The 24,462-nt window shown below is 40.3% G+C and overlaps 1 protein-coding gene across 3 annotated transcripts in view; it reads left to right on the plus strand.

The window, feature by feature from the left end:
- Positions 1–709: 709 nt before the first annotated feature.
- The window catches only part of LOC128545596 (ephrin type-A receptor 5), a 63,566-nt gene continuing 39,813 nt past the window's right edge, over positions 710–24,462 (plus strand). For 2 of the 3 annotated variants that reach the window (XM_053516050.1, XM_053516051.1), the window contains exons 1-3: positions 710–988; positions 5,047–5,111; positions 11,660–12,323. In XM_053516050.1, coding sequence (XP_053372025.1) covers positions 892–988; positions 5,047–5,111; positions 11,660–12,323 — 826 coding nt within the window. In that variant the 5' untranslated portion in view covers positions 710–891. Of the gene's footprint in view, positions 989–5,046; positions 5,112–11,659; positions 12,324–17,549; positions 17,584–24,462 lie in introns of those variants that run through there. The other variant, XM_053516052.1, reaches the window with a different exon arrangement.

The raw sequence follows: 24,462 nt of genomic DNA on the forward strand, positions 1-24,462 counted from the left end.
GGTCTGTTTACATGGAGTTTGCATGTTCTCTCTCTGGTGGGTTTCCTCTGGGTGTTTTGGTTTCCTCCTACAGTCCAAACATGCAGATTAGGCTCATTTGTGTTCCTAAATTGCCCGTGTGTGTGTGTGTGCGTGCGTGCCATGTGATGGCATGGCACTCTGTCCAGGTAGTGCCCGAAGTTTCCTGGGATTGGCTCCAGGCCCCCTGAGACCCTGCAGTACAGAAAATGATTAAATGAACTATTTAGTATGATTTTTGGGTAAAAAACCAACAATCACTGGTTAGAAAAGACCGATGCTTTCTTACTTACTTTCTTTCTCTCTCTCCCTCTTTCTATCGTTATTTCTTTCTTTCTCTGTCTCTCTCTTATTTATTCTATCTCTCTGTATTACCTTCCGTCTTAACTTCTCTCTCTCTCTTTCGTTCTTTTTCTCACTTGTTTCTCCATTTCTCACACACACTCTCTCTCACACACACGCACGCGCGCACGCACGCACCAGCACTGATTTTGCTCATGAAGCGCTCTCCTCGTTTGGCTCCTGTCACCCGCGCGCTCACTGTTGTCTTTATTTATCACGCGAAGCGCGCGCGCGCGCGCGCAGCTCTGCTCCGCCCCTCCCGCGCGCGGCGGCGTCTGACAGCTCGCGAGCTTCGCGCGCGCGCGCGCACTCACACGCGCGCACGAGCCGCGGCGCTCAGCACTTGAGCGTTCCTTGTCCATAGCTCCGCGACTGGCGCGCGCCGCTCAAATGCCACTTGATTCCGCCGTCATTAGCGCTGATAGCGACGCTCTCATGTCTCCGGCTCGGACCGCGGGACGGATTTAGTACTGAGTCTGAATTTCAGTACAGTCGTTTAAAACGTTTATTTTTTCCCCGCTCCTCGTCAGTATGGTTTCGCGGTGGAGTTGTGTCTCTGTTAAAACAACATGTCTTTTCTTTTTCGGCTTTGCTGTTATTACCGCGCAGGGGGCACCGAGCAACGAAGGTAGGAAGAATATCTCATACGAATTCAGTGAAGCTTATGTCATGTTGTTTGAGAGTCACGAAAAAAACAAAAGAAGTACATCTGGACCAGAAATGTTAGTCTGGTTTTTAATGAAACTCTCTCTCTCTCTCTCTCTCTCTCTCTCATTCTATACACTCTGTAGTCTATTATCATCATCCATGTACCTGTTATAAGCAGCACTAATTCATTGTGCTTCTTTTGTTCTTCTTCATCGCATTGCTGTGATACAATGTTACAGTGATACGTTCTAAGTTACATTTTGTCTGGTTACATTTTGTCTGGTTACATTTTGTCTGTACTGTTTCTTCTTTCTTAAATTTGATTGCAACACACACACACACACACACACACACACACCATCATCATCATCATTAAAGAAGCGGTATGCAGACCTGTGTGAAAAAAGTTCCTCATGTCACCATCGTGTCTTGGTCCTCTCTATAGATCTAAACACAGACACACACACACACTTAGGAACAAAAATATGCAACGTTAATATTTCATGATGTACCCAAAAGAGCACACCTGGGTAAAGAGCATGTAGGTTATGTTTTTACCTGGACATGTGCATACAATGGAATTAGAGTCTAATTATGTACCTGAAATCTCCTCAAAAGGCACACGAAGTCCAGAATAAGATGTCTATTAACGAAAAACAGATAAAGACGAGGAAAGGTTCAGTATTTTTTTGCAGAAGGTCCTTAAATTTCCACATATTTAGCCAGATGTCAAAACAAGCACAGAGTTTTTATTTTCTTTGTAGAGAATTTAAAGATTAACCTGGAGTAAACTGTGTAATCTGTATTATCAGGATGCTATCAGCATGATACACCCCTCTCGTCCCACGCGCTTTCTTTTTCTTTCTCACAAAGTGCTACACGGTCCAATATGCAGTGCCATATATTGTGTTTCAACAGACCCATAAACCTATGAGGTGTCTAAGACACACACGATTACCAAGTGCTCATTTTGCCAAAAAAAAAAAACCCAATCAGAAAACCTGAAAATGAGAATGCCAACAAGTCAAAGAGTAGAATAAACAAATGTGTTCAAGTACGCATTTTAATATTGCTGTATCAGTGTTTCAGTAACAATTAACAATTGATCTATGTCTTAAAAAAAAAAAATCTTAATTAAAACCCAATGAACTATACCGGTATACACACACACACACACACACACACACAGAGTGGGGACAAGATATAAAAACATGCCCCTCTCACCCATACAGAAACCTAGACATACACTGCTAATACAAATCCTACCCCATATACACTGTATATGTTTATATATATATATATATATATATATATATATATATATATATATATATAAATGTGTGTGCATATACAGTATATTTGGGGTAGGATTTGTAATAACAGTCTGGGTTTCTGTGTGGGTGAGAGGGGCATGTTTTTATATCTTGGCTAAAACCTAAATCCAAAATTCCCCACAAGGGTAAGACTTTGTGACACTTGTGGGGACGTTTGGTTAATTTTTGGCTTATTTCAGTGGTTGTTGAGGTTTAAGTTTGGGTTGCACTTACAAGTAGGTCTAATGTTTATTAGAGTTGCATTAATAATTCTTAGTGTGAGGTTCTCATAAGGATAGTAAGACCGTGTGTGTGTGTCTGTGTGTGTGTGTCTGTGTCTGTGTGTGAGTGCGTCTAATGGTACGATCCCTGACAGCGGCAGACGAGGACAGCACTACTTATATTCCTGTAATAGATTTAATAATATCCCAGATGTTGTTAAATCTGCCATATTCACGGCTATACATATTTTTTTCTCATTGAATTAAGAGCTCTGTCTCTGTTCGGTTCATGTCGATGGCTTGTTCCCAGGGCATCTAAGATTGTTTTGTGCTTGTTCGTCTCTGTAGATAGATGAGTTACTACTTTATGTGAGTGCTCTGTCTTCCCCCTCTCTCACTTTCTCTCTCACTCTCTCTCTATCTCTCTCTCGCTCTCTGTCTTTGATCCTACACACTTGATAATCCCATCAAAACATGTTGCATCAGACCACTCACTGACTTGATAGGTCAAAATTGTGAACGAAAAACCCGACGTGTGATGTGCTGTTTGCAATTTGAGAACAAAATCTAAAATCCAGAGTGTGAATGTGTGTGCGTGTATATAAAAGCATTTTATATACAAGCCTACATTGTGATAATTATTTAATATAAAATAAAGCCTAGAAATAAACGATTTTTGTTACATAAGTACTATTGTACTCATATTTAAAAAGGCCAGCAGTATATTTGGTGTGATGTCCCTGACTTTGGATTCAGTTGGAAAAAGTGTGTCTGGGGGGGGAAAAAGTGTGTCCCCGAAGATAAAACAAAGGCGAAGAAGGAAAGTTGTTCAGGTTCATCAGCATGTAATACACACATTTACGCCTCTACATCCCCGGATCAGTTTCCACATGGCAAGAATCCACGTTCGTCATTTTTATCTCTGCGTTTTTTCAGCATTGCAGCATTTTAAACTGACTCAAAACACACAAAGCACAGGCGCTCACCATGCCAAGTGCCAACCATTCCTGTTTAATTATAATTGATGTGCTCTAATTTGTCATTCAGTCCTAGTGCTTTCACGCTGTCATATAGAATATGTAAATTGTTCAGATGACTGCTTGGAGTGAGCATATGGATGGTGCATGACAGGTATGTGGAGTGCGTGATTGATTGCCGCTGACGGAGGCACAATGAATCGTGGAGCAGCGTGGGGGCACCAGACGGCTCTGTGCCTCCATCGGCACTCACAACAGCACGGAACACGAGGAAGGATAAAAGTCACCATTCCTTAACCCTGGCAGAATTTTAATATGTTGGCCAAACGCCGACCTGTACTCTAATCTGCCATGGCCATGCAGATTAGAGAGTTTTTATTTCTTCTTTTCTAGACAGGTCAGACCTTTTTTTTTTTTTTTCTTTTAAACTGTTTTGTCTTGGCTTCTTTGTTCGAACTTTTTTTTTTTTGCCTTTGAATTATAAAGAAGTTTTTCTTGTTAGGTCACGATCGCTGGCTCTATTCATCTTTTACATGATCGCCTGTGACACAATAGCACCTTTTTTATCATTCAGTTAAAGAACAATGTCAAGAAAGAGCAGACTGGACGTTTTTTTTCCCCCTTCTTTATTCGCCGTAGGACGGACATAACCTTAGAACATGATCTAGTTCAGCAGTTTATACTTTAGACTTTTTTGTCCTAATTAGATTTACGGGATTCTCCCCAGGATATATTTCATCTTAAGTAGAACAATGTACACTGATATCTGTCATTCAAGTGGAACACATCTGAAACCCAGATTAATTGTCCCGAAGAGAAGGTGACACTGAAGAGAAGGAACGAGTCGTTTCCTATCAGACTCATGGCGAATGAGTATGATGTTTTTCCTGTGATTAGTTAATGAATTTCTGTAAAATTAAAGCCCGTCCCCTGATCCGGACCACCACCTGGAAAGTGACACTTTCCTTTCACTGTCACTGTCATTTTCCAATATTAGCTAGCCGTTCATTTCTTTTTTTATTGAGCTGTTGGGTGGTTTTATAATGCTGCCTGCTGTTGCCTGTAAATGATTTCACACATGCTAAATGGGGCTGCCACGTAACATCTGATTAAAGTCCAATTCACTGATGATCAGACAGACTGTAAAGGTCATGTAATTAACACTAGCCCTATTCATTTCGTAGAATCCTCCAGCTGTAGTCACAGCGTTGTGTTTCAAAGCTGATTTGAACATGACAAAGATTTATGTTGGCACATTTCCTCACACAGAGCACACACACACACACACACACACACACACTACAAGTGATTGTGTCCTACTCAGCTGGAAAATAAGAATGAAACGAATGAGTGATGGAATGTTAATTTTAAGAAACCAATTTAAAAGTAACAGAATCTACATTGTCTTTGAAGTGATTTATAGATTTTCTACAATATTTTGTATCACTGTGTACTCTGAAAGCCTGCGGTATCCTAATAACATACCCCCCTCCTCCACCCCCTCTCCTGTGTCCTGCTCTCCCACAGTGAACCTGCTGGACTCGCGCTCTATTATGGGTGACCTCGGATGGATAGCCTACCCGAAGAACGGGGTGAGTTATACACTGCCTCACTCCCGAACACTGCATTAAGATTGGGCCCAGGATAACATCTCAAGGTCTCACAATTCCCTTGAGAGTGGCAAAGATTCAAAGTGAAAAATAATAGAACACGAACACATCAGAGACATGGGGGAGAGAGAAAGAGATAGAGAGAGAGATTTATTTTTCTTAAAGGGAAACTGACTAGTCTTTGTTCTAATTTCATAGAAAACTTGTGAATGTAATCAAAGCTGAATAATTACGGGAGGTTATATAGAGAAGTTTTAGAACTAATTAGATTTTGAAACCTGTGGAACAGTCATGTGAATAAAATGATAGCAAAAGGAAGAGTAGAAATTAATTGGGAAAAACATGTCACAGATTTGTTTTCTGTATAAAAGTAATCAAATTTCAGGGATTGTTTGACTGGAACACATTAAGTTGCTACCAGACTAAACTACACACATGCAGCATAATGATAATTTTAGAAATGCAGCAAGTTTTATTATTTAAAAAGATCTCGCTTTTTTAGAATACTTTAAAATGTGGCCGGGCCAGCGTTAGTGTTTCGTAAAGTATTACGTCAAACACCTCATTAATAACAATAAACATTAAGAGCGGTGTTTTGAGCAGCAGAGAATGCGAAATATGAAATATGAAAAAACACAAACCTGACCAAAACTTGTACTCTTTAGAAAGCTCCATTGAAAATCTCTGCTCACAATGTGGTGAATTTAGGAGCGTTACAGTGCAGTTCCAATTTCTTAACATGAAGGTGTAATTATAAAAAAAAAGGAATTAAATTCCAAGCATATTATGCAGTAAGACATTACAGGCTGCAAAGTAAGAGCCTGGTCAACAGCCATGATGAACAGAGCCCTACCATGAACACATGCTAAGCGGGAATACGCAGGTCGAGGGTATGGCGTCAGACTTTTCAAAAGCATGTAAAGGATTTAAAAAAAAATGTGTCTTTTGTGTGAAGGTAAAAATGCAGAGTTGTTTTCAGGAATATCTGTATACATGTGGAAATCCACCAGATGAGAGCGTGTTATTTTCAGCTCCACAAGCCGTTCATGGTCAGCGAGTAACAGACAAGCTTTAATTCACAGTAAAACAAAGGACATCATCAACGCAACATCTGATCATAATGACATCACCATTTGCCCATATCCTGGTGCGATGGTACAGTTCATTAACAAAGCGTTGCATATGATTATGTATGGGGCCATCTGTTAGAGGACGCACTCTCTGTGTGTGTGTGTGTGTGTGAGTGTGTGTGTGTGTTTATATGTTTATTATATCCACTTACAGTCAGAATGCGTAGAAGAAAATTGCATGCCTAGACTCATACTTAAACACTACGTTACAAAAAGCCGCTTCCCCTTCTGTTTAGATCACGTCTGTTTTCGCTCAGATTAGCCACCGTCACGAGCATTGTGTATCGTCTGGGCGTCGTGTGAACGTTCACCCATCGCTGTATGCGCATGCAGCAATAGCTGACCCTGGGGGTGCTCAGTGGCCTTTGTGTGTGTGCCAAGCCTGTAGTCGCTGTTGACAGTGTGCAGTCACGGCTCAATTCAGCTTCCCGTGGCGAAGTGAAGGGAGAACCCGAGCATTGTGTTACCTGCACCTGCAACAATGCAGCCCACAATGAGCTCTTAACTCTCCTGTTAGTGTGGAAACGAATATATAGCTCGCTATACAAATATCCTCGACTAATATCAAGCTTGTGGCTCTGAGGGAGAAATAAATCTGTGCCAAATAAATGCCAGCTTCTTAAGTAACTCTCAGTGGTAAGTGATACAAAGCTGTGTAGTCGAATTGTCTAATTTGTATTGTTATATCTGAAATAGAACTATATACACAATATACATATATGTATATATTAGATTATATACGTATAATAAAAATTTAAAGTTTTTGTGTCTGTACATTGAAGATATTTGTAAAAAAAATTATTTGTGTTGAAGTAAGATGAGTAATAGAACACATCAAGAATTTTTGTCTGTTTGTTTGTACACACATCACATAAAAACTACTGATCGAATCCTAATGGGGTTTCCACATGTGTATTTGGCTGAGCTTGAGGTAACATACAGGCTTAGTTTCATTGCAATCGGCCCACGGGAAGACAAGATATGGAAGACTGCTTTAAAATTTAAATGGAAAATGCTGTTCTAGCATAAAAAAAAATTCAACCTTGAAAAAAAATCATTCGTTCATCTCAAAATTCAACAGATGGCGCTGTACATTTCTTAGTACTTTTGAGTTTGCGGTTGAAATCTACATTTAAATCTAATAAACGTGTTCTCGCACCTTCATTACGCGTACTTCACGGTAACAAGTAAAAATATTAGTTCATTCCAAAATTCAACAGATGGGTGTGAAATTAAATTCCATGAGAACGAAGTCGTGGGCACATCTAGTGTGTGTGTGTGTGTGTGTGTGTGTGTGTGTGTGTATATAAAAAAAAACTATATAAATAAAACAATATATATAGTTTTTTAACCTTGTTAGTTTACAGGTCATATTGCATATCTCTGGTAATTTATTTTTAATTCTTGTTTTGCTAATCTTCCGTCTAACGCAAATAATTTAGCCGCCTTTGGTTTTTCAGAAGCGTCTAGGGCAAAAAATAAGAAACAACTGTACAGTTTCACCACAAACCTCCTCCACACCTCCACCAGCAATCAGAGCGAAAAACCTTGTTCCAGCCGGAAATTAATCATAAACGGATAAAAATGTATTTCTGTTTTCTGCTTTATGTTGTCTTTAATGGATTGGGTGCTTGAAAGCTGGTCTGAATAAAACTCAGGATGTACCGTGGTGAATTGTGATTATTTATCATAAAGGAGGGAACTGTAACATGTTAATAGTGTTGATGGTGCACTGTAGATTAAGAAAATAAATATAAATATGAAGTAAGAGAGATAAATTTAATGCCTGTGATGTGGACAGAACATAAGTTATAAAGCACTCTACCCGTGACTGGTATTGGCTTCATATATATTTAGACAAATATATATTTATATATATAGACAGATGTTGTTTTTATTTTAGTGTTATTTCCATGCTAGTGTATAATGGTCCTGCTTCTCAGCACTGTGTGTAACAAAATGTGGCAAAAAAATTGCTGAACATGAATTTTGAAAAGCAGCTTTAGATCAACAAGAGCTTGTAGGCGGCTGATTTGTAATCACCTTTTATGTGCGTGATTACACTGTCTCTGGTATAATTAGGTCAAATGAGTGTGTAGCTCAGCAGCTGTTTGGAGAGACAGTCTGGCTCTGCTAAACGTCTTTCCTGCCTGCATTCAGCAGTGTTTATTGTGAGAGATTGTTGTCCTTTTTTTCCTGAAAGTCTAGCACCTATTCTGTTAAATATGTTTGTTTTCAGCTCTTGCTCCTTTAACTGCCGTCAGAACACCGGGTCAAAGAAGCGATTTACAGGAGATCAGCTAAATCCAGGCTTTGTGCTGGCTTGTAGCACCTTCAGTTTCAAACACTGCTCTTTTTTTTTTTTTTTTTTTGCCAGAAGACATTTATGTGACCCTTAGCAGAGGATCACTATTCCCTGGCTTCAACCTGCTTAGAAAGCCTCGCTCACACCCACACACACAGACAAACACACACACTTTCTTTTCATGTTGTAACCACAGGGAGTGAGTTTTACCCATGCTCATCAGGTCTGTGTAGCTTCTCCTTTGCTGAACGCCAGGCCTCGGTGACAGGGGTTAGCCAGGTGTCTCAGTAATGGTCATTGGGAAATGGGAGGTAATGACAGGTTATTGATTCAAAGTCAGCAGGTTGTGCGTGGAGGCTTGAGTGCTTTCGCTCCCTCGCTCTCTGCATGGTGCAGCTCCTACACTGAGGGAGAAAGGACCAATGCCAGCAGAGTTTGAAGTGCTTGGGTAAATTTGTGCTTAAGGCACACAAGAGCTCACACAGAGAGAATTGACGTTTCGCAGGGAAAAAAGCAGTTGCAAATAAGCAGTGTGGGTTAGTGGAGGTGAGGGAACAGAGAGAGCGCCTCAGCAGGAGACTCGCCAGAAAGGAGGTCTGGGGATTTAGAAGAGTCGAGAGCAGAGGATGATGATGATTCAGACACATTTTTTTTTTTTTTTAAATCGTGCCTGGAGTGTTGGAGTGCCTCTGTGCTCGCCAACTTTACTAAAGGCAGATTGGCTGTAAGTGATAGCCATTCTCACGTGAAAGTACTAAAAGGCGCTTTCAAGTCTGGACACTCCACATGTTTCCTTTTTGCTCATGCAAAGGAAGGGTATAACGCGAAATAGCTTCAATTTGAATTTACATAATTTTTTTGTTTAACTTTTAATGTTTTAGTGCTCTTAGTGATTTATATTCATGAGCTCAAAATATTACTTACTGTGCACGTTTCTTATTCCTGTTTTGTATTAATTTTTACTCATTTTCAATGAAGGGTGCCAATGCTGTTGGCGGCACTAGAATATTTAAAGGGTGAGAAAATTGGTGAGAAGGCTCTCGAGTGGCGCAACAAAGAAACAAAGAATCGATGTGAATTTTAATCCCAACAACAATCCCAACAGCCATTCGTAATTGAGAGCTGAGAGAACAAAAGAGAAAACAAAATTGGCCAGCTCTCTGGGAGGGATGCATAGCATACTGTCTCCACCATCAATTACAGCGGCGCTGGCCAATTATGGGCATCTGTGAGTTCATGTATGCGGAAGAAGGCAGATGGCGCCTTCCTCCGAGTGCTTATGCTGCCCGGAGACACAGCACCGAAGAGAAGACTTCTGGGACCAAACCAATTCGTGTATAAAAGAAGACGAAGAAATAAAGGAGACTCAGACTTGCACCCTTCAGGGCTATCTCTAAAGCTTCCTCAGCAGTTTTGACCAGGATTGTCAATTTCTATTTAGGCTTTTGTCCTGTTTGCATTGTAATCAGAGCAGTTTGTCTGTTGCAGACTTGTGTGATCTCCCTCCTTAGCTGGTCAGCTTAACAGTGTTCAGTGTTGCAGTGGCTCTTAGTGTCTGCATATCATGACCCAGCTAACAGAAGCACATTATGGAAATATGAAAGGATCCTATTTGCTGTGGTTCAGTGAGATTTTTATAAGCGTGCCCCCCATACCATCACCCCTTCTGCTTGGTGCATTAACGCAACCCATCTGAAAGGACTCCTGTGTTTATTAGTGGAATATAATCATTTATGGCTGAGTGAGCTTCAAACCATGTTATGTGGACATTTGGCTGCCTGGAATGAAATGGAAATTTGCCGTGAACAGAGCTTGGAAAAAAAGGGTGCTGCTAATGTGTTTTCTGAACCACATTTATGGTCCACCTTGACAGGGGGAAATGTGGTTAGACTATAAGTGGAGTAATAGATGATACAGTTGGAGCGTCAATGAAAAACAGCCAGGGTAATGTGTCAATGCTGCCATTATGGGGTCACCTATGGAGACGCGTTTTAAAGCTGGAATCTTTTTTTTTTTTTATCTAATTTTTTTCCCCCCTGTAAATGACTTTGCTTTTGTGTCACTGTTGTATTTACAAACCAGACAGAACCACAGTAGAGCTGTGGTATTGTGCTGAACTGCACATGTTCTTTGTAGGAATTGTGCTGTTCAGGTACTTTGCAAATCCCCAATGCAAACGAAGTCAAGGTACATGGATGTTTTTTTTTTTTTTTTTTTTCTGCAGAAATGATGGCACTGGGATACTCCTGAGACCAGCATGAATACTCATACTCATGCGATCAGTATGAAAAGTTCAGAGCCTGGAGCTCTGCTCTTTTCATGCAGCTCTGGTAACACACTCCCAATGCAATTAGCTCAGTTAAGCCTCGAGCTAGGGCCACCGCTTGGCACATGTGGTCAGGAGGGCTCGTCTGACTGGAATTGAACCGCAGAAATAGTAGTATGAGATAACTCGTAGTCTGGCTAACAATGAGCTTCGTAGCCGCTGAGTAACACACCTGCTGTGATCCCTTGTTTTTAGCTTCTGCTTCCTCAGGGACCAAAATAGTTGTGTGACATGAATGAATCATCTGTGCTACGTTTGCACTGTTCTTGCGTCGGACCCTTTAGCCAGACTTCTGCATGTTTCTGTGAGTGTCATCTCGGTCCGGTGGTAATGTGATGCCTCAGGAGGATCACGGTGGTCATTGATTGCAGTTTTAAAGAACACCAAGCCCTGTTTGCGCCCTTGGGCTACATTTAAGAGGTCCTGCCTTGTTAACTGCAGTGTTGTACTGTAGTTTTCCGGACTGGGTATTACAGGTAGCGCTGTTTTTTCAATCTGTCAGCTGTCTAATGTATTGTTAGGAGTGTTTTCTGGTTGTGATATCCAGAAATATAGAATAAAAGAGTAATAGCTGTGTTGTCTTCAACAATGTTATGGTTGAATGGAAACTACAGTATATGTGATTCTTACTGCAGCAACACATTTCATAAATCATGCAGATCCCTACACACTATGAATTTATTGACAAAAATGTATTTAGCTAATCCCTGAAAAATACTGTCTATCATTTCAGCAGAATTTAATTACATTTTCTCTGTCTTTTTGCCAGTGGGAAGAAATCGGAGAGGTGGATGAGAACTATGCTCCAATTCACACGTATCAGGTGTGCAGAGTGATGGAGCACAACCAGAACAACTGGCTTCAGACGAGCTGGATCCCAAACGAAGGCGCTCAGCGAGTGTTCGTGGAGCTCAAGTTCACCCTGAGGGACTGTAACAGCCTGCCCGGCGGCTTAGGCACCTGCAAAGAGACTTTCAACGTCTACTACTACGAGTCGAACGACGACGAGGACAGGAACATCCGCGAAAGCCAGTACACCAAAATCGACACCATCGCGGCTGACGAGAGCTTCACTGAGCTGGATCTGGGTGACCGAGTGATGAAACTCAACACCGAAGTAAGAGATGTCGGCCCTCTCACTAAGAAAGGCTTCTACCTGGCCTTCCAAGACCTGGGAGCCTGCATCGCCCTAGTGTCTGTACGGGTCTTTTACAAAAAGTGTCCCAGCGTGGTGAAGAACCTGGCCGTCTTCCCAGATACCATCACCGGGTCCGACTCTTCTCAGCTTCTGGAAGTGTCTGGGACCTGCGTCAATAACTCGGTGGCCGAGGAGCTTCCCAGAATGCACTGCAGCGCCGAGGGGGAGTGGCTGGTGCCCATCGGGAGGTGCATGTGCCAAGCAGGCCACGAGGAAGTTAATGGTTCCTGTCAAGGTTGGTGAACATCTTCATTATTATGCAAATGCAGGCTGGCAAATGGCACCGCACGTTCAACGTTCCTCCTTGAACCAAGCCTATGAATGTCACGGACATTGAAGAGTGTTCACGCCTTCGCGTAGCCGGGGAGTGCGGTGACATTCAGCTCGGATTCTTAACACGATCCCGGTTTAGTTGTACGCCATCGATTTATAGGTCATTGAAAGAAAAAAGATTTATGTAGGACATTTGAAGAGGAGTAGTGTTGTGAATATTGCCAGTCTTATTAGAAACACTTGGCATGGCTCAGTGGTTGAAGGGAATGATTAGATGAGAAAGGGAAGAGGTGTGTGTGTGTGCGTGTGTGTGTGTGTGAAGGGTTGACTATCTAACAGCTGGCGGAGGGTGCAGTGACTCCTGCAATGAATCATAGAATCTGGACAGCACAATAGCCCAGACCTCACAGCACCCTGCTTTGTTTTAGGCTGGCTTTGTCATTACGGTGAACAAAAGGCATCACGGGGACAGTTACTAGGATCAGGACTCTTCCCTGAAATCATGAATTCTGTATACATAGATGTTAGTCTTTGCTGGCTGATGGAAAAGGCATTGACCCAGTTTAAGTCATTATTTTTAGAAATGCTTACTCCGTTCCCGCCTCGAGCTAGACAGTTGAGCGTCAGTCTGTTTCGAAGTCATGAGCGGAGTATTTGCTTCCTGATTTCCGTGCGCACGCAAAAGATACTAGTAGTTTTACTAAAACAGGCTACAATCTTTTGACCCGTGTGTTGACAGAACAACCGCAGACGTTACTTTCCCCGTACTGAAGAAGTGTCATCATTGATTGAGTCATACTCTCTAAAGTGCTTGCAGCAACCTCTCCCCGCTCTTTTCGCTGCTGTTATTCCTATTTGTAGAGACGCTCCTCTGTGAGATACTATCCTACCTTGTATATATATTTTTTTATAGACATTTCCTACAACGGAAAACTCAACTTTGTTTTCCCCGCGTCCGTGTCTGGAGTCGATAAATACAGTACATCCTCATTTCGGTTTCTATGGCAACTGGAGACTTCTCCTCAGTCTTTGACATTCAGAGATATAAAATTTTTACACTTTCCCCCAATGTGAGCCAGACACACTGCAGGAGGAGGATGAAAGCCGGCTTTAGAGTTTTCACAGCTGATGAGCATGTTGCGCCTTTTCTCATCATTCCTTAGACGTGAACGACACCGTGCAGGAAACGGGCGACGGTAATTCTTGGGAGCAAATCCGGTTGTTATGGCATATAAAGTAGTTCCCCGTGTATTTATCCGTACTGTGTCTCGTGCCTGCAGTAATTCAGCAGTGCCCTTAATTCAGCCCCTTCCTCGAGCCACTCATAGATTATCAGTGCTGGCTGCTCAGTGTGCCGTGTGATGATGGAATCCCAGCAATTCACTTCTCCCCTCCACACACACACACACACACACATACACACACACACACACACACACACACAGAGCCATCTCTCTCTCTCCTGCAGATACTGTCTCTCCTTTGCTCTCACTCCTGTTCTGCAGGCATTTAATCATTTATCCTCCAGTGCGACATCAGGTGCTTCTCTCTTTCCTACGAGCCACACTGGTGATCAGCCTTCCCCGCAGCCCCCCACCCGGAGCTGGAGGCTATAATGATGGCTGGGACTGAGGGATAGAGAGGGATAGCAGAACAGAGGATAAGAGAGAAGAGAAGCCATGGTTACACGCTCCAGCGGTGGAGGAGGGCAATGTGTCCTGAGAACGATACGGGCCTTTCCTCTTCTGTCCCTATCCCTCGTTTCCCTGCTTTCCACAGATTGCTCCTTTTGTCTGCCTCCCGAGTTGGTGCTTTGCGATAAGACTTTTTTTTTTCCTTCTTCTTTTTTCTCCCCCTCCTTTTTTTTCTTCTGGAGCATGGTGTGATATTTCTGTGTGAATTAATTTCCATTGAGCCGTCCTAAGGGAACGCCCATCGGCCCTGCGCTGGAAGCTGCGGCTTTTTGCGCGGTTGCCCAGGTCACGTGCAGACAAGGCAGCAATGCGTTGAAAATGAATTTTGCCCAATCGTGTGTGGGATGGCCCCCCGTTCAGCAGGCACGAAGCAAGAGAGCGTTGCAATCCGTTCCTAATGAGACAAACAAGCAGAAGGAGTATACACAGCGTCACTCCTTATTCACAGGATTGTTGCACGCAATTACAAAATGAGTGTAAACACAAGAGCGGAATCCACCAGAGATGCACAAGAAAAGGAGCCACATGCTCTTCAGGGAGACATCCTGATATCATCCGGCTTGTCACTTGAACAAGAGCAATTTAACTAGATTGAGAAAGGAAATCGTGACGGTTTAAATTGTGTATAGTAACAGAAGGTGCAAAGGGATGTAAAGGGTGTACATATTGAAATTCCGCTCATACCCCTGGCCTGTCTGATTAACAAAACCCGTGTCTTATTCGTCTAAGCTCAGTCAGTACCTGATAGTTACGGTACGGTCTCGACAGCTCGGGGAATACGCTCAGTTGTAGCATAAAAAATTAACCTCCAAAATACGAACACCCAGAAATGTCATTTTTACAGCCCGGCTCTTTTTTATGTGCCTGTCTGATTTGGATGATGGACTACCACGGGCCGCTGATGGATGAAGACGTGACTTCTCTTTGGTGTAGTGTTCCGTTTTATGCCCTTACAAGAATATAGGTCACATTTCCACTGAGTGGCCAACTCACACTCCCAGGGGTCCTTCTCTGAGCACAAGTGAAAGCTCTCTGTTTATGGACTAACAAATCTGACGCCATCCACAGACACTTTATATCCAGAACACAGGAACAGAGGTCACTGAGCCATTTTTGAAGACTATTTCTTAACGTATTTCTACCTTAATCGCTGGACCTGTTATGGCTAAAGTAGGATAGACCAAGACACAAATGTGATTTTAAACAGACACTCGTGAATAATTCAACACTTCCATGACGTAGTCAAAGCTGGACACCTAAAAGTAGTGGAGTAGTGGTTAACACTGTGACCTCGAGGGTATGATTCCCACCTTCAGGTCTGTGTGATCGAAGGTTTCCCATCCCTCCCTGCTTGGTGGGTTTTCTCAGCTTACTCCAGTTTCCTCCCACAGTCTAAAGAAATGACAGGGTAGACTAATTGGCGTTTATAAATTGCACGTAGTGTGTAAATGTGTGGGTGTTTGTGACACACCCTTTAGGGTGTACCCCTGCTTGTGCCCCGAGTCTCCTGGAATAGGCTCCAGCCTTCCTGCGACCCTGTCCAAGATAAGCACTATAGAGAATTAGTAAAAGATACAAGTCTTATAGATAAAACATCACATTAGTGTGTTATTTTAAGCAAGAAATAACAAAAGCTAGGCGGCATAGTGGTTAGCATTGAAGCCTCGCACCTCCATGGTTGAGGGTTTTAGTCCTGCCTATGGGCTGTGTAATGTTCTCTCTGAACTTGGTGGGTTTTCTTCAGGTACTCTGGTTACTTCCCACAGTCCAGAGACATGCAGATTAGGCAGATTAGGACTGCACTTTTTCAAAACAATTTTGGTGCATCTTGTTTAATATCGACATTCAAAACTAATGGATACCATAAATATTTACCTTTTATTTTATTTCATCTTACCAATGACTTTCTGGGGCTGTGTGTAAGCAAGTTTATAAAGTTTACTATAAAATATTTATGGTAAAAACAAATGTCACAGGGCTCCAGACAAACATAAATCATGAACAGCCAAATAAAATGGTTTGGAGCCAAAATCTAACTTTTCATAATTGAACCAGGCGAACCTATGTAGCTAAACTGACACAAACTGGAGCTGTGGGTAAAAACAAAAATGTAGTTAGCTTTGCTTTGCTAGCGTTATCTGGTAATCATGACTGAATACTGACCAAGTGCGAATGGGCAACTGTAGATAAGAACTCGTGCTGTGCAGCAGATGCATGAGAAGAGAAGCTAAGAGCACGAGAGTACAGCAACATGTGTTAATACAACAGGATTAAAGATTACTGCATGAATTTTACATTTCTTTGTGATGGATGGTCCCAACTGGTGGTTGTCCATCCATCCATCCATCCATCCTTCTTCAAACGCTTATCCAAAGTCGGGTCGCGGGGGTAGCAGTTCCAGCAGGGAACCCTGAACTTCCCATTCCTCAGCCACCTCAACTAACTCTGACTGGGGAATCCCGAGGCGTTCCCAGGCCAGTGTGGAGATATAATCTCTACTGGCGGTTGTCTGGATAAACAAATGTCGCAAAATTAAAACATTAGGCACATAAGCAACCATTTTCCGTGCCATCTCGAGTCCTGTGTCAACTCTGGAAGCTCTGTTTTCAGGTGTTTTGGTCAGGACGAAAAACATGCCTCTTCAGATAACCTGCTTTAGCTAACTTCTTAGAAAAATTCAGTTATCCCTTGACAGGGTGGACAAATCACAAGTTCATAATAGAGCCCACTGGGAAAAAGAGTGTGCTGTCCAGTCCAATGATTTGGTTGTCCAGATGCATAACTGATTAGTTAGTTAGATAGGCTTAATAACACAAATTAAGTTCAATTAAAAGGTTAGCAGCTATGTTTTTATTTCGTTAAAATGTTTGTAAACATATATTGATATTTGAAATTATTGTTGAATTATTATTATTAGCCTTGTTGTCTGTCATATGTAACATCAAGTTGATGGTATTTAGTTAATAGGAAACGTACAGTATGCAATGGAATCCTATTTTTCTTGCTTCTGCCAGTATTACCTGCATATTCTTTATTCCCGGGTTAAAATCATCTTACAAAGACGATCACATTTAAACATACAGTAGCTACCTACTGAATTTATTAATAAATATTATATCCTTCTTATTCTGTGAAGTATCTGGACCTAAACTTCATGCGTGCTGGCTGGAGACGAAATTTAAACCCCAACCCTGGAGGTGTGAGGCAACAGTGCTAGCTGCTGAGACCCCGTGCCCCGTCCGTACTAAATGAAAGCATTTATTTATTTTTCTGCTTGGTGAACTTAACTTGGAATACAAATTCCTGCAGCACAATGGGACAAATGTTTTTCATTTGCAAATATGTGCAATGCTACTTAGTGCAGCCAGACTACATGACTAAAGGGAAAGGATGTCGTATGCAGAGAATGAAAATGCCAGCTCACTGAGAGGGACAGTGATGTGCTGAGTGAACTGCCAGGCTGATTTTTTTTTTTTTTTTTTTTTTTTTTACAGTATGACAGATAGAGAAGGAAAACATAAACATGGGGGGGTATAAGGATACACCCTTGCTTGTTTGGATACATTAAAACAAGGATGTCCTGAAAGAACCGGATCCTCCGTGATCTCCAGTATTTTCATAACTGTCATTTGTAACTGGAGGAAATGTCAAACTGGATCTAGTCCCTCACCACACACTTTCACTTGCCAAAAGGAAGACATGACAGAGATGTCAGGAAGCTCTCCCACCCTGAAGCACAGAGACGTGTGCACCCTTTATTTATCACAAGATAGGAAAAATAAATTTGCCGTCAGTTTATCTGACTAAAGTCGAACTAAAGTAAAGCAGCAGAGGATAATCAGGACATTTGGAGTAATACGAGAACAGGAGCCGTGCGTGGATGGCAGTTCCTCTGCGAGGAGAAAAGGGGGAGTGTCTGCTACTCTAGTCACTGTTTGACACTTTCTCAGAGGGCTGATCTAATCAGGGCTGCGGTGTCGGATGTTACGAGGTCATTTGTAAGCAGTTGTCGTAGACTTAGCGTGTGCGTGTGATGTGCTGGTGTTCACAGCAGCGTCGGAGACTGCAGTGCGGAGATGCGGATCTTAAGGGGAAATATTGGGGCATCATTAAGTGATAGCATTATACAGTCGCTTGACTTGTAAGTTCGCCTGCTTAGCTAGGAGAGGAAAAATATTTTTTTACAGTTTAATCGTTTCTGTGCAAAAAAATCTTTTTGCTGTAAAAGACACAATTTCAGAAGCACAAAGCTGTACAACGCTGTGTTTCCTCTCTGTATTATGTAAGGCTGACACTAACTGCATGCTGATTAACGCTGCACCTCAGTGCCTTTGCCTGCACAGTGCAGGCGCATTCGTCTTATTTTTCACTCAACGGCACTAAATCCAGCCCTCAGAGAACCAGCCTGAGCACTTCCACAACTAATAAAGTTGTTAGCGGTTCTGATTATAAGCAATTCACTTATTAAGCTATTTAATCTACTGTACACTCTTTTGTTTTTTTTGTTTTTTCTTTAATTAAATTTTTTGTTTGTTTGTTTTGGAATAACATGCAACAGTATCAAAAAAAGAGGTTCTGAACTGCTTTGAAGTTTTTTCTCTTTTCTTTAAATGTTTTATTATTTAGTATGATAATCTCTTTGATAAGCCCGTATTAAAAGAGAAAAAAAATGAAAGCAAATAAGGTGTAGATTTTTCAGCACATAGTGTGTATTAAGTGTATTATTTTAATAACACATATACAACCTTAACTAATTTTTTATATGAAGGTCTAATGAAAGGATTATGATTTTGTTTTTCACAAATACATATCACATTTTTTTTGCCAAATATTTTTTTTCACTATTATCCTGTTTCAGTCATGTTCACAAATTCAAATAATTGAAAACAAGAAATAAAAAAAAAAAATTATTCATTAAATGAATTTGTATAACGATGGTCATTGTTGCATAGCAGCTTTACAGAATCAAAAGAAAATTAGGGAAATGAGTATGACGTGTAAGAAAATATGTATAAATCGAAATAATAAATCTAACTTGGAAGTAAGTGCATTTGTAAGCAATAAGCCCAAGTCGAATCTTTATATTTAAACAAGGAATATACAGTATGATTCCTTTATTAGTTTAAGAGCCATTGTGCTTTAGTGTCTTACTCTTCCTGAGACATTGTTAGAGGAAATCTAAAATAATAATTTATGCTGCAGTCTGTTGAATGTATTGTTTGATACACAGAGCCTTGTACAGAAATTAATATGTTGTAATATGATACGATATGATACGCCATATAGACCATATCAGTTAAACTTTTCCCTAAATTGACTGACAGTTTCCACTATATATAATTTAACTAGCATTAAAAGTCAATGCGTCTTATCATCTGCCTCATGGATATAAAGGTTAATATCTTCCCTTTTTCATTTTGAACGATACTTTCAGATCACAGGTCAATTATTCGGGAAGTATTTTTTATCTTTTTGCTTTCTTTTCTCCCCATAACCATAAAGAATTAAAAATCGCATAGCAGAAAGGAAAGAGGAGTATTGAGAAGCATCTGGGCATTGCTCATGTTAGACACTGAGATGGTGCCAGGATCCTTGTGCTGAGTGTATTAGCAGATTTCCAGCTACATGTCATTGATTTAATGGAATTCAGATAGCAGATTTGCCGTTGCCAAGTATCAGGCTCGGCCCGCCCCGCTATTCAAACAGTGCGCTGAGGGAAAATAAATAATTCTAGCTCCAACAATGGCAAAGCACAAAGACCAACACTGGATGCTGCCAATCACACGGTTGCACATTGCCACTTGTGTGCTTTTGTTTTTGGGTGAGTTTACATGAGGAAAACTAAACACAAAAAGAGGATGTTTGTCTTTTTATTGGTTGAAAAAAAAACGGAATATTTTCTTGCCATTGTTCATGTTACTGTCTGTATCTATGTATTATCGGTATTCATAAAAAGACTAAATCTTCTGCCGCTTCCCTTGATTTGATTAATAATTTAAATTTCTCATGATATGCAATAGGTTGATTTCTTTCCAGTGTTATAGATACGTCCGTTGAAAGGCGTCTGTATAAAGAGCGCTTGCTGTTTGTTCTCCTAATTCAGTACAACCAGATTCCTCATCTAATTAGCACCCAATTGATTTGTCAGATCATTTATGTGGCTGTTTCATTAGCAATGCTTTTTCTCACTGATTGGTTTCTTTAACTCGCTGCACTTCAGTTTCCCATTTGAGCCCCATGGTTTCAATTATCGGACATCTCTGCCATGTTTGAAGTTGTTTCTAGTAAATTCAGTAAAGTCGTATCAGTCGATATATTTCAATCCAAACGCTCGTCCATTAGAGGGAGCGCATATGAAGCTTCTCGCCAGCTTGTTAATTGTCAGGCCCACCACTGTTAGCTGCATATTAATGAGGGATTAGCCTTTGTGCAGCACATTATGAGCTCCCCCTCCACCGTGACATTGAAGAGACATCATGCCACAGGTAGCAGCAGGAGGGGTCGGCTTCGCATCCTCAAGCAGCCGTCCCAGGCGAGCGTGACAAAAGCAGTTCACAAGGCTGAGATGAAAAGATATTTGATTTACAGCTCACTGTGATGATAAAGATGATGGTGGGTAAGAGCTAAAATGTTGGAGTTGTACAGTTTTTGTAGTGGATGCTATTTAAAGATTGTCTGTAGGTTGCGCGAAAGTCTGTAGAGCCTTGGCTACTCTGAGCAAACAGATTTAATGTCCAGGGGATTTTGTTTTTATTAGCAGTTACCTTAACCTCTGAAATTAAACCTCTTATTGTCCTCTTTTCTAAACAAAAATTTCTAATGGTGTCTATTTTATTAGTGCAGAGTTTTTAACTGTTGTGTGATGCATTTAGATGTAGGCTATTTCTTACCTTGCAATTTTATATTAAGGAGAAAAAAATAGATGTTTGCCAGACAGGAGTATCATCTTGTATATGAGAAGTAATAAAATTAGACCAGAAGCAATAACTCAATATTTGTACAACGACTTCCTGACTTTTTTGTCAAAGATGTAATCATGATATACTACAGTATATTAGAATCTCTGTCCAGAAAAGGATAAAAAAGATATCTGTATTTCCCTTAGTCTCTTTTAATGTGCGTACTGTATGTTATGATATTATGTCAGCGACCACTTTATGCCTCATCGCTTTGGTTTCCAAGTGACTGGGCAGCAAATTGGAACTTTAATTTGCCCTGTGAGTTAGGCCTAGATAATGTCCATGCATGTAAAGATTGTATAAAACTTATTTGGCAGTTACGTAAAGGTTGTGTAGAAAGGTTGTGTAGAAAGGTTGTGTCTGGAGGTTGTATAAGGTTGCCTATATGCCTTCACATGCAGGTTCTAGGTTAATACTTTACTTCTGGTTAAAATAACGTAGTTATTTATCAGTCTGATATATTGGTGATTATATTTAAAGGTTCCATATTTTACAGCTTTTTTTAACAAATTAACATAGGTCCCGAAGGTCCCCAAAATGTATCTGTTATTGCTCCAGCTGAAATACCCCTTCAGATTTCTACACTTCACAGTCCCTCTGTTTCTCTCCTTTTTCAAATCTGCCATTTCTGTGTCTATGTGGACGAGCTACTGCTGAGCCACGCCACCTTTAGAGTACAACAAAGTGAATCTTGAACAATACGTCACCTTTTAAGGAAGCATGTCAAACAAAATGTTAATCTTACTAACTAGTTAATATTTTCCAAAAAATGGAAATGTCTGTATAGACTTTTTTTTTGTGGTTATTCTTTTTTAATCGTGAAAAAAAAAAAAAAACATTATTAGATGAGTATCAATATCACCTGATACTTATGGGTTTAGTATTCATATCAGTATGGAAAAGAAAATGGAAAAGAAAAGTGCTGTCTCTTAATGATATTTTTTTAAATATGAAAAATGGTTTAAAAAGAATTTTAATTATTTCATTGCAAATTGTTTTGCAAAATAAATTAACTTCATCTGCCAGGTGTTAATGTGTGCAGTTCTCCAGGGAGAAACGTGACAACTGGAAGATACAGTGGGTGAGATTTAAAAACTGTTGATTTTAGTCCACGCATATGCTCAGAATGAAACAGCCACTATGTTTATGTTGATTCGTATTGTGCAGTCAGATATGCAGGAATATTAGTGTGTGTCTGGCTGCAGCGTATTGTGTATTGTGTATCAGAATGGTTTTAAATACTCATATGCAACCTTATATTGGTAAAGAAAATGAAAAAAGGAAAAGTACACACCAAACACTGACTCATGTTAGAACAGTGGAAAAGTAATAAATTAGAGGAAATATATTTTATTCCTGTAAATTAATTCAACAGCTGAAGAGTAAAATTAAAAGCAGCCAAAGAATATGAGACAGCAAACACGATCAAACTTACACTTGACACACCCACACAGAGATGAATATTAATATTTTGTCCGTGTGTGTGTATTGTTTTGTATTGTATACTTGTTTGCTCAGTTGCCTATGTGTAGTATAAATTATATTTTAAATAATTATTTAAACCCCCCTAACAAATGGAGTTAAATGAGCTGAGATGAAGAAGTCCATCAGATGAGTATCTATGTATGTTGAGAAGTAGCAGACCTGCTAATCATTTTTGCATAGGATCCCTATTTTACACTGAAATATGCTGCTATGGATTATGGCTAATACATAAGAAAGCATTTTTTTTACCTAGTGAAAAAAAAATGTCAGATGAGCTGCTCCTTCTTCCACAATACAACATTAGTTTGGATTGGGACAAACATTAAAATTCAGTGTATTGCAATACGAAACATCATGATATGTACTGCTTGGTCTCGCGATGTGTATTATTCCGTCTCCTTACTCCAGCAATTTTTCATTCTTTTTTTTAAAGAAGTTATCAGTCAGAAGTTATCAGTGTTCTGACGGGAGGGGAAAAAAAGGATAATACCACAATTTTTTTTTTGCAAAAGAGAAAAAAAGGGCAAATATTTTGACAAGAAGATTGAATTGGCCTGTATGTGTATCTTTGTCACTCTGTGTCAACTTGAATAGGATCACCTGTACCCCTGCTCATTCATGCAGTTATTCAATAAGCCAATCATTTGGCAGTAATGAAATGCATAAAATCATGTCAGTGTTTCCCACAGGTCTGAAATATACATGCGGTGGTAGCCAGCGGAACGCCGGGCATCACCTGCCGGCACAAAAGTGGTCTACGTCATATTGTACAACACACAACAGATCCATGTGACATTTAAAACAATATTTAGATTTATTTCATATTTCTATTAATTTCACATTTTAGAGATCCAACCTACCAACGTTGCTCTAAATCTACCAAAATTGTTAGAATAAGGCAAATAATAATAATAAAAAAATTAAGACCCAAACTGTCTACAAAGATGGCAGGGTTTGTCAGAGCACGTAGCCTATAAAAAGCAGCATTTTTTTTCCTTTTTTGCATTACTATGTTTTAATAATTAAATATATAATTTATTAATTTATTTTATATGCGGTCAGGATTGTTCAATTTAGAGTGACATCATTTTTTCAGCACAAACTAGGCAATATGATGAACTGAGTTTTATTTCATATTACAAGCAAAGTTTTATGGGTGTTTTTGGTTGTTTCTGTGACCTAATAATAAGAAGAAGCAAATTTGTGAGGTCTACATTTTTGTGATGTTATTCCCATATTCCGGTAGCAGTAAAAATTACACATATTAAACGTAATAATATATAAGAAAACCCAAATGCACAGTTTAATGTCTGTCAACAGAACTTCTGTATAAGCAGTTGTTTTTTTAAAACTCAGTCACTGACCAATGTTATGTTGTCGGCTTGGATAAGTGTCGCTTGAGTTTATAGGGTAATTTGGGGTTCCTGAGGTTTTTAAAGAAGAGCTCGTTCACCATCAAAACAGTTTTTTCTCTGCGGAGCATGTGCACCCTTCTTATTCTTTTCATTGTAGCTGGCACCCACTTCATTTACTGCCTCTCGGTACACCGCTCTCGCAGTAGCAGAATAAACAAGTACAGCAACGAGAGGGAACTGTCCTCTACTTATTGATCAGTCCCGCACAGCGTTGTTCTTTTACGTTTTTTTTTTTTAAGAAAGGGTAAGGAAAAATATACTTGGGCAGCTGTTAATACACCTTAAGGACCAAATAAAGCATACTCTATATGTGGGAAAAACTGACTGTACACTGATCAGCAGAATATTATGTAGGCGGCCCCCTTTGAGCTGCCAGAGCAGCCCTGAACCTTTTAAGGCACTGTCTTCACAAGACTGCTGAAGGTGTGCTGTGGTATCCAGCGCAAGACATTAGCATCAGCTCCCTAAAGCTCTGTAAGTTGTTAGTAGGGACCTTCAAAAATTTTGTCCAGCACATCCCACAAATGCTCTATTGGATTAAGAACTGA

Source organism: Clarias gariepinus, chromosome 17, assembly GCF_024256425.1.
Source record: "Clarias gariepinus isolate MV-2021 ecotype Netherlands chromosome 17, CGAR_prim_01v2, whole genome shotgun sequence".
NCBI lineage: Eukaryota > Metazoa > Chordata > Actinopteri > Siluriformes > Clariidae > Clarias > Clarias gariepinus.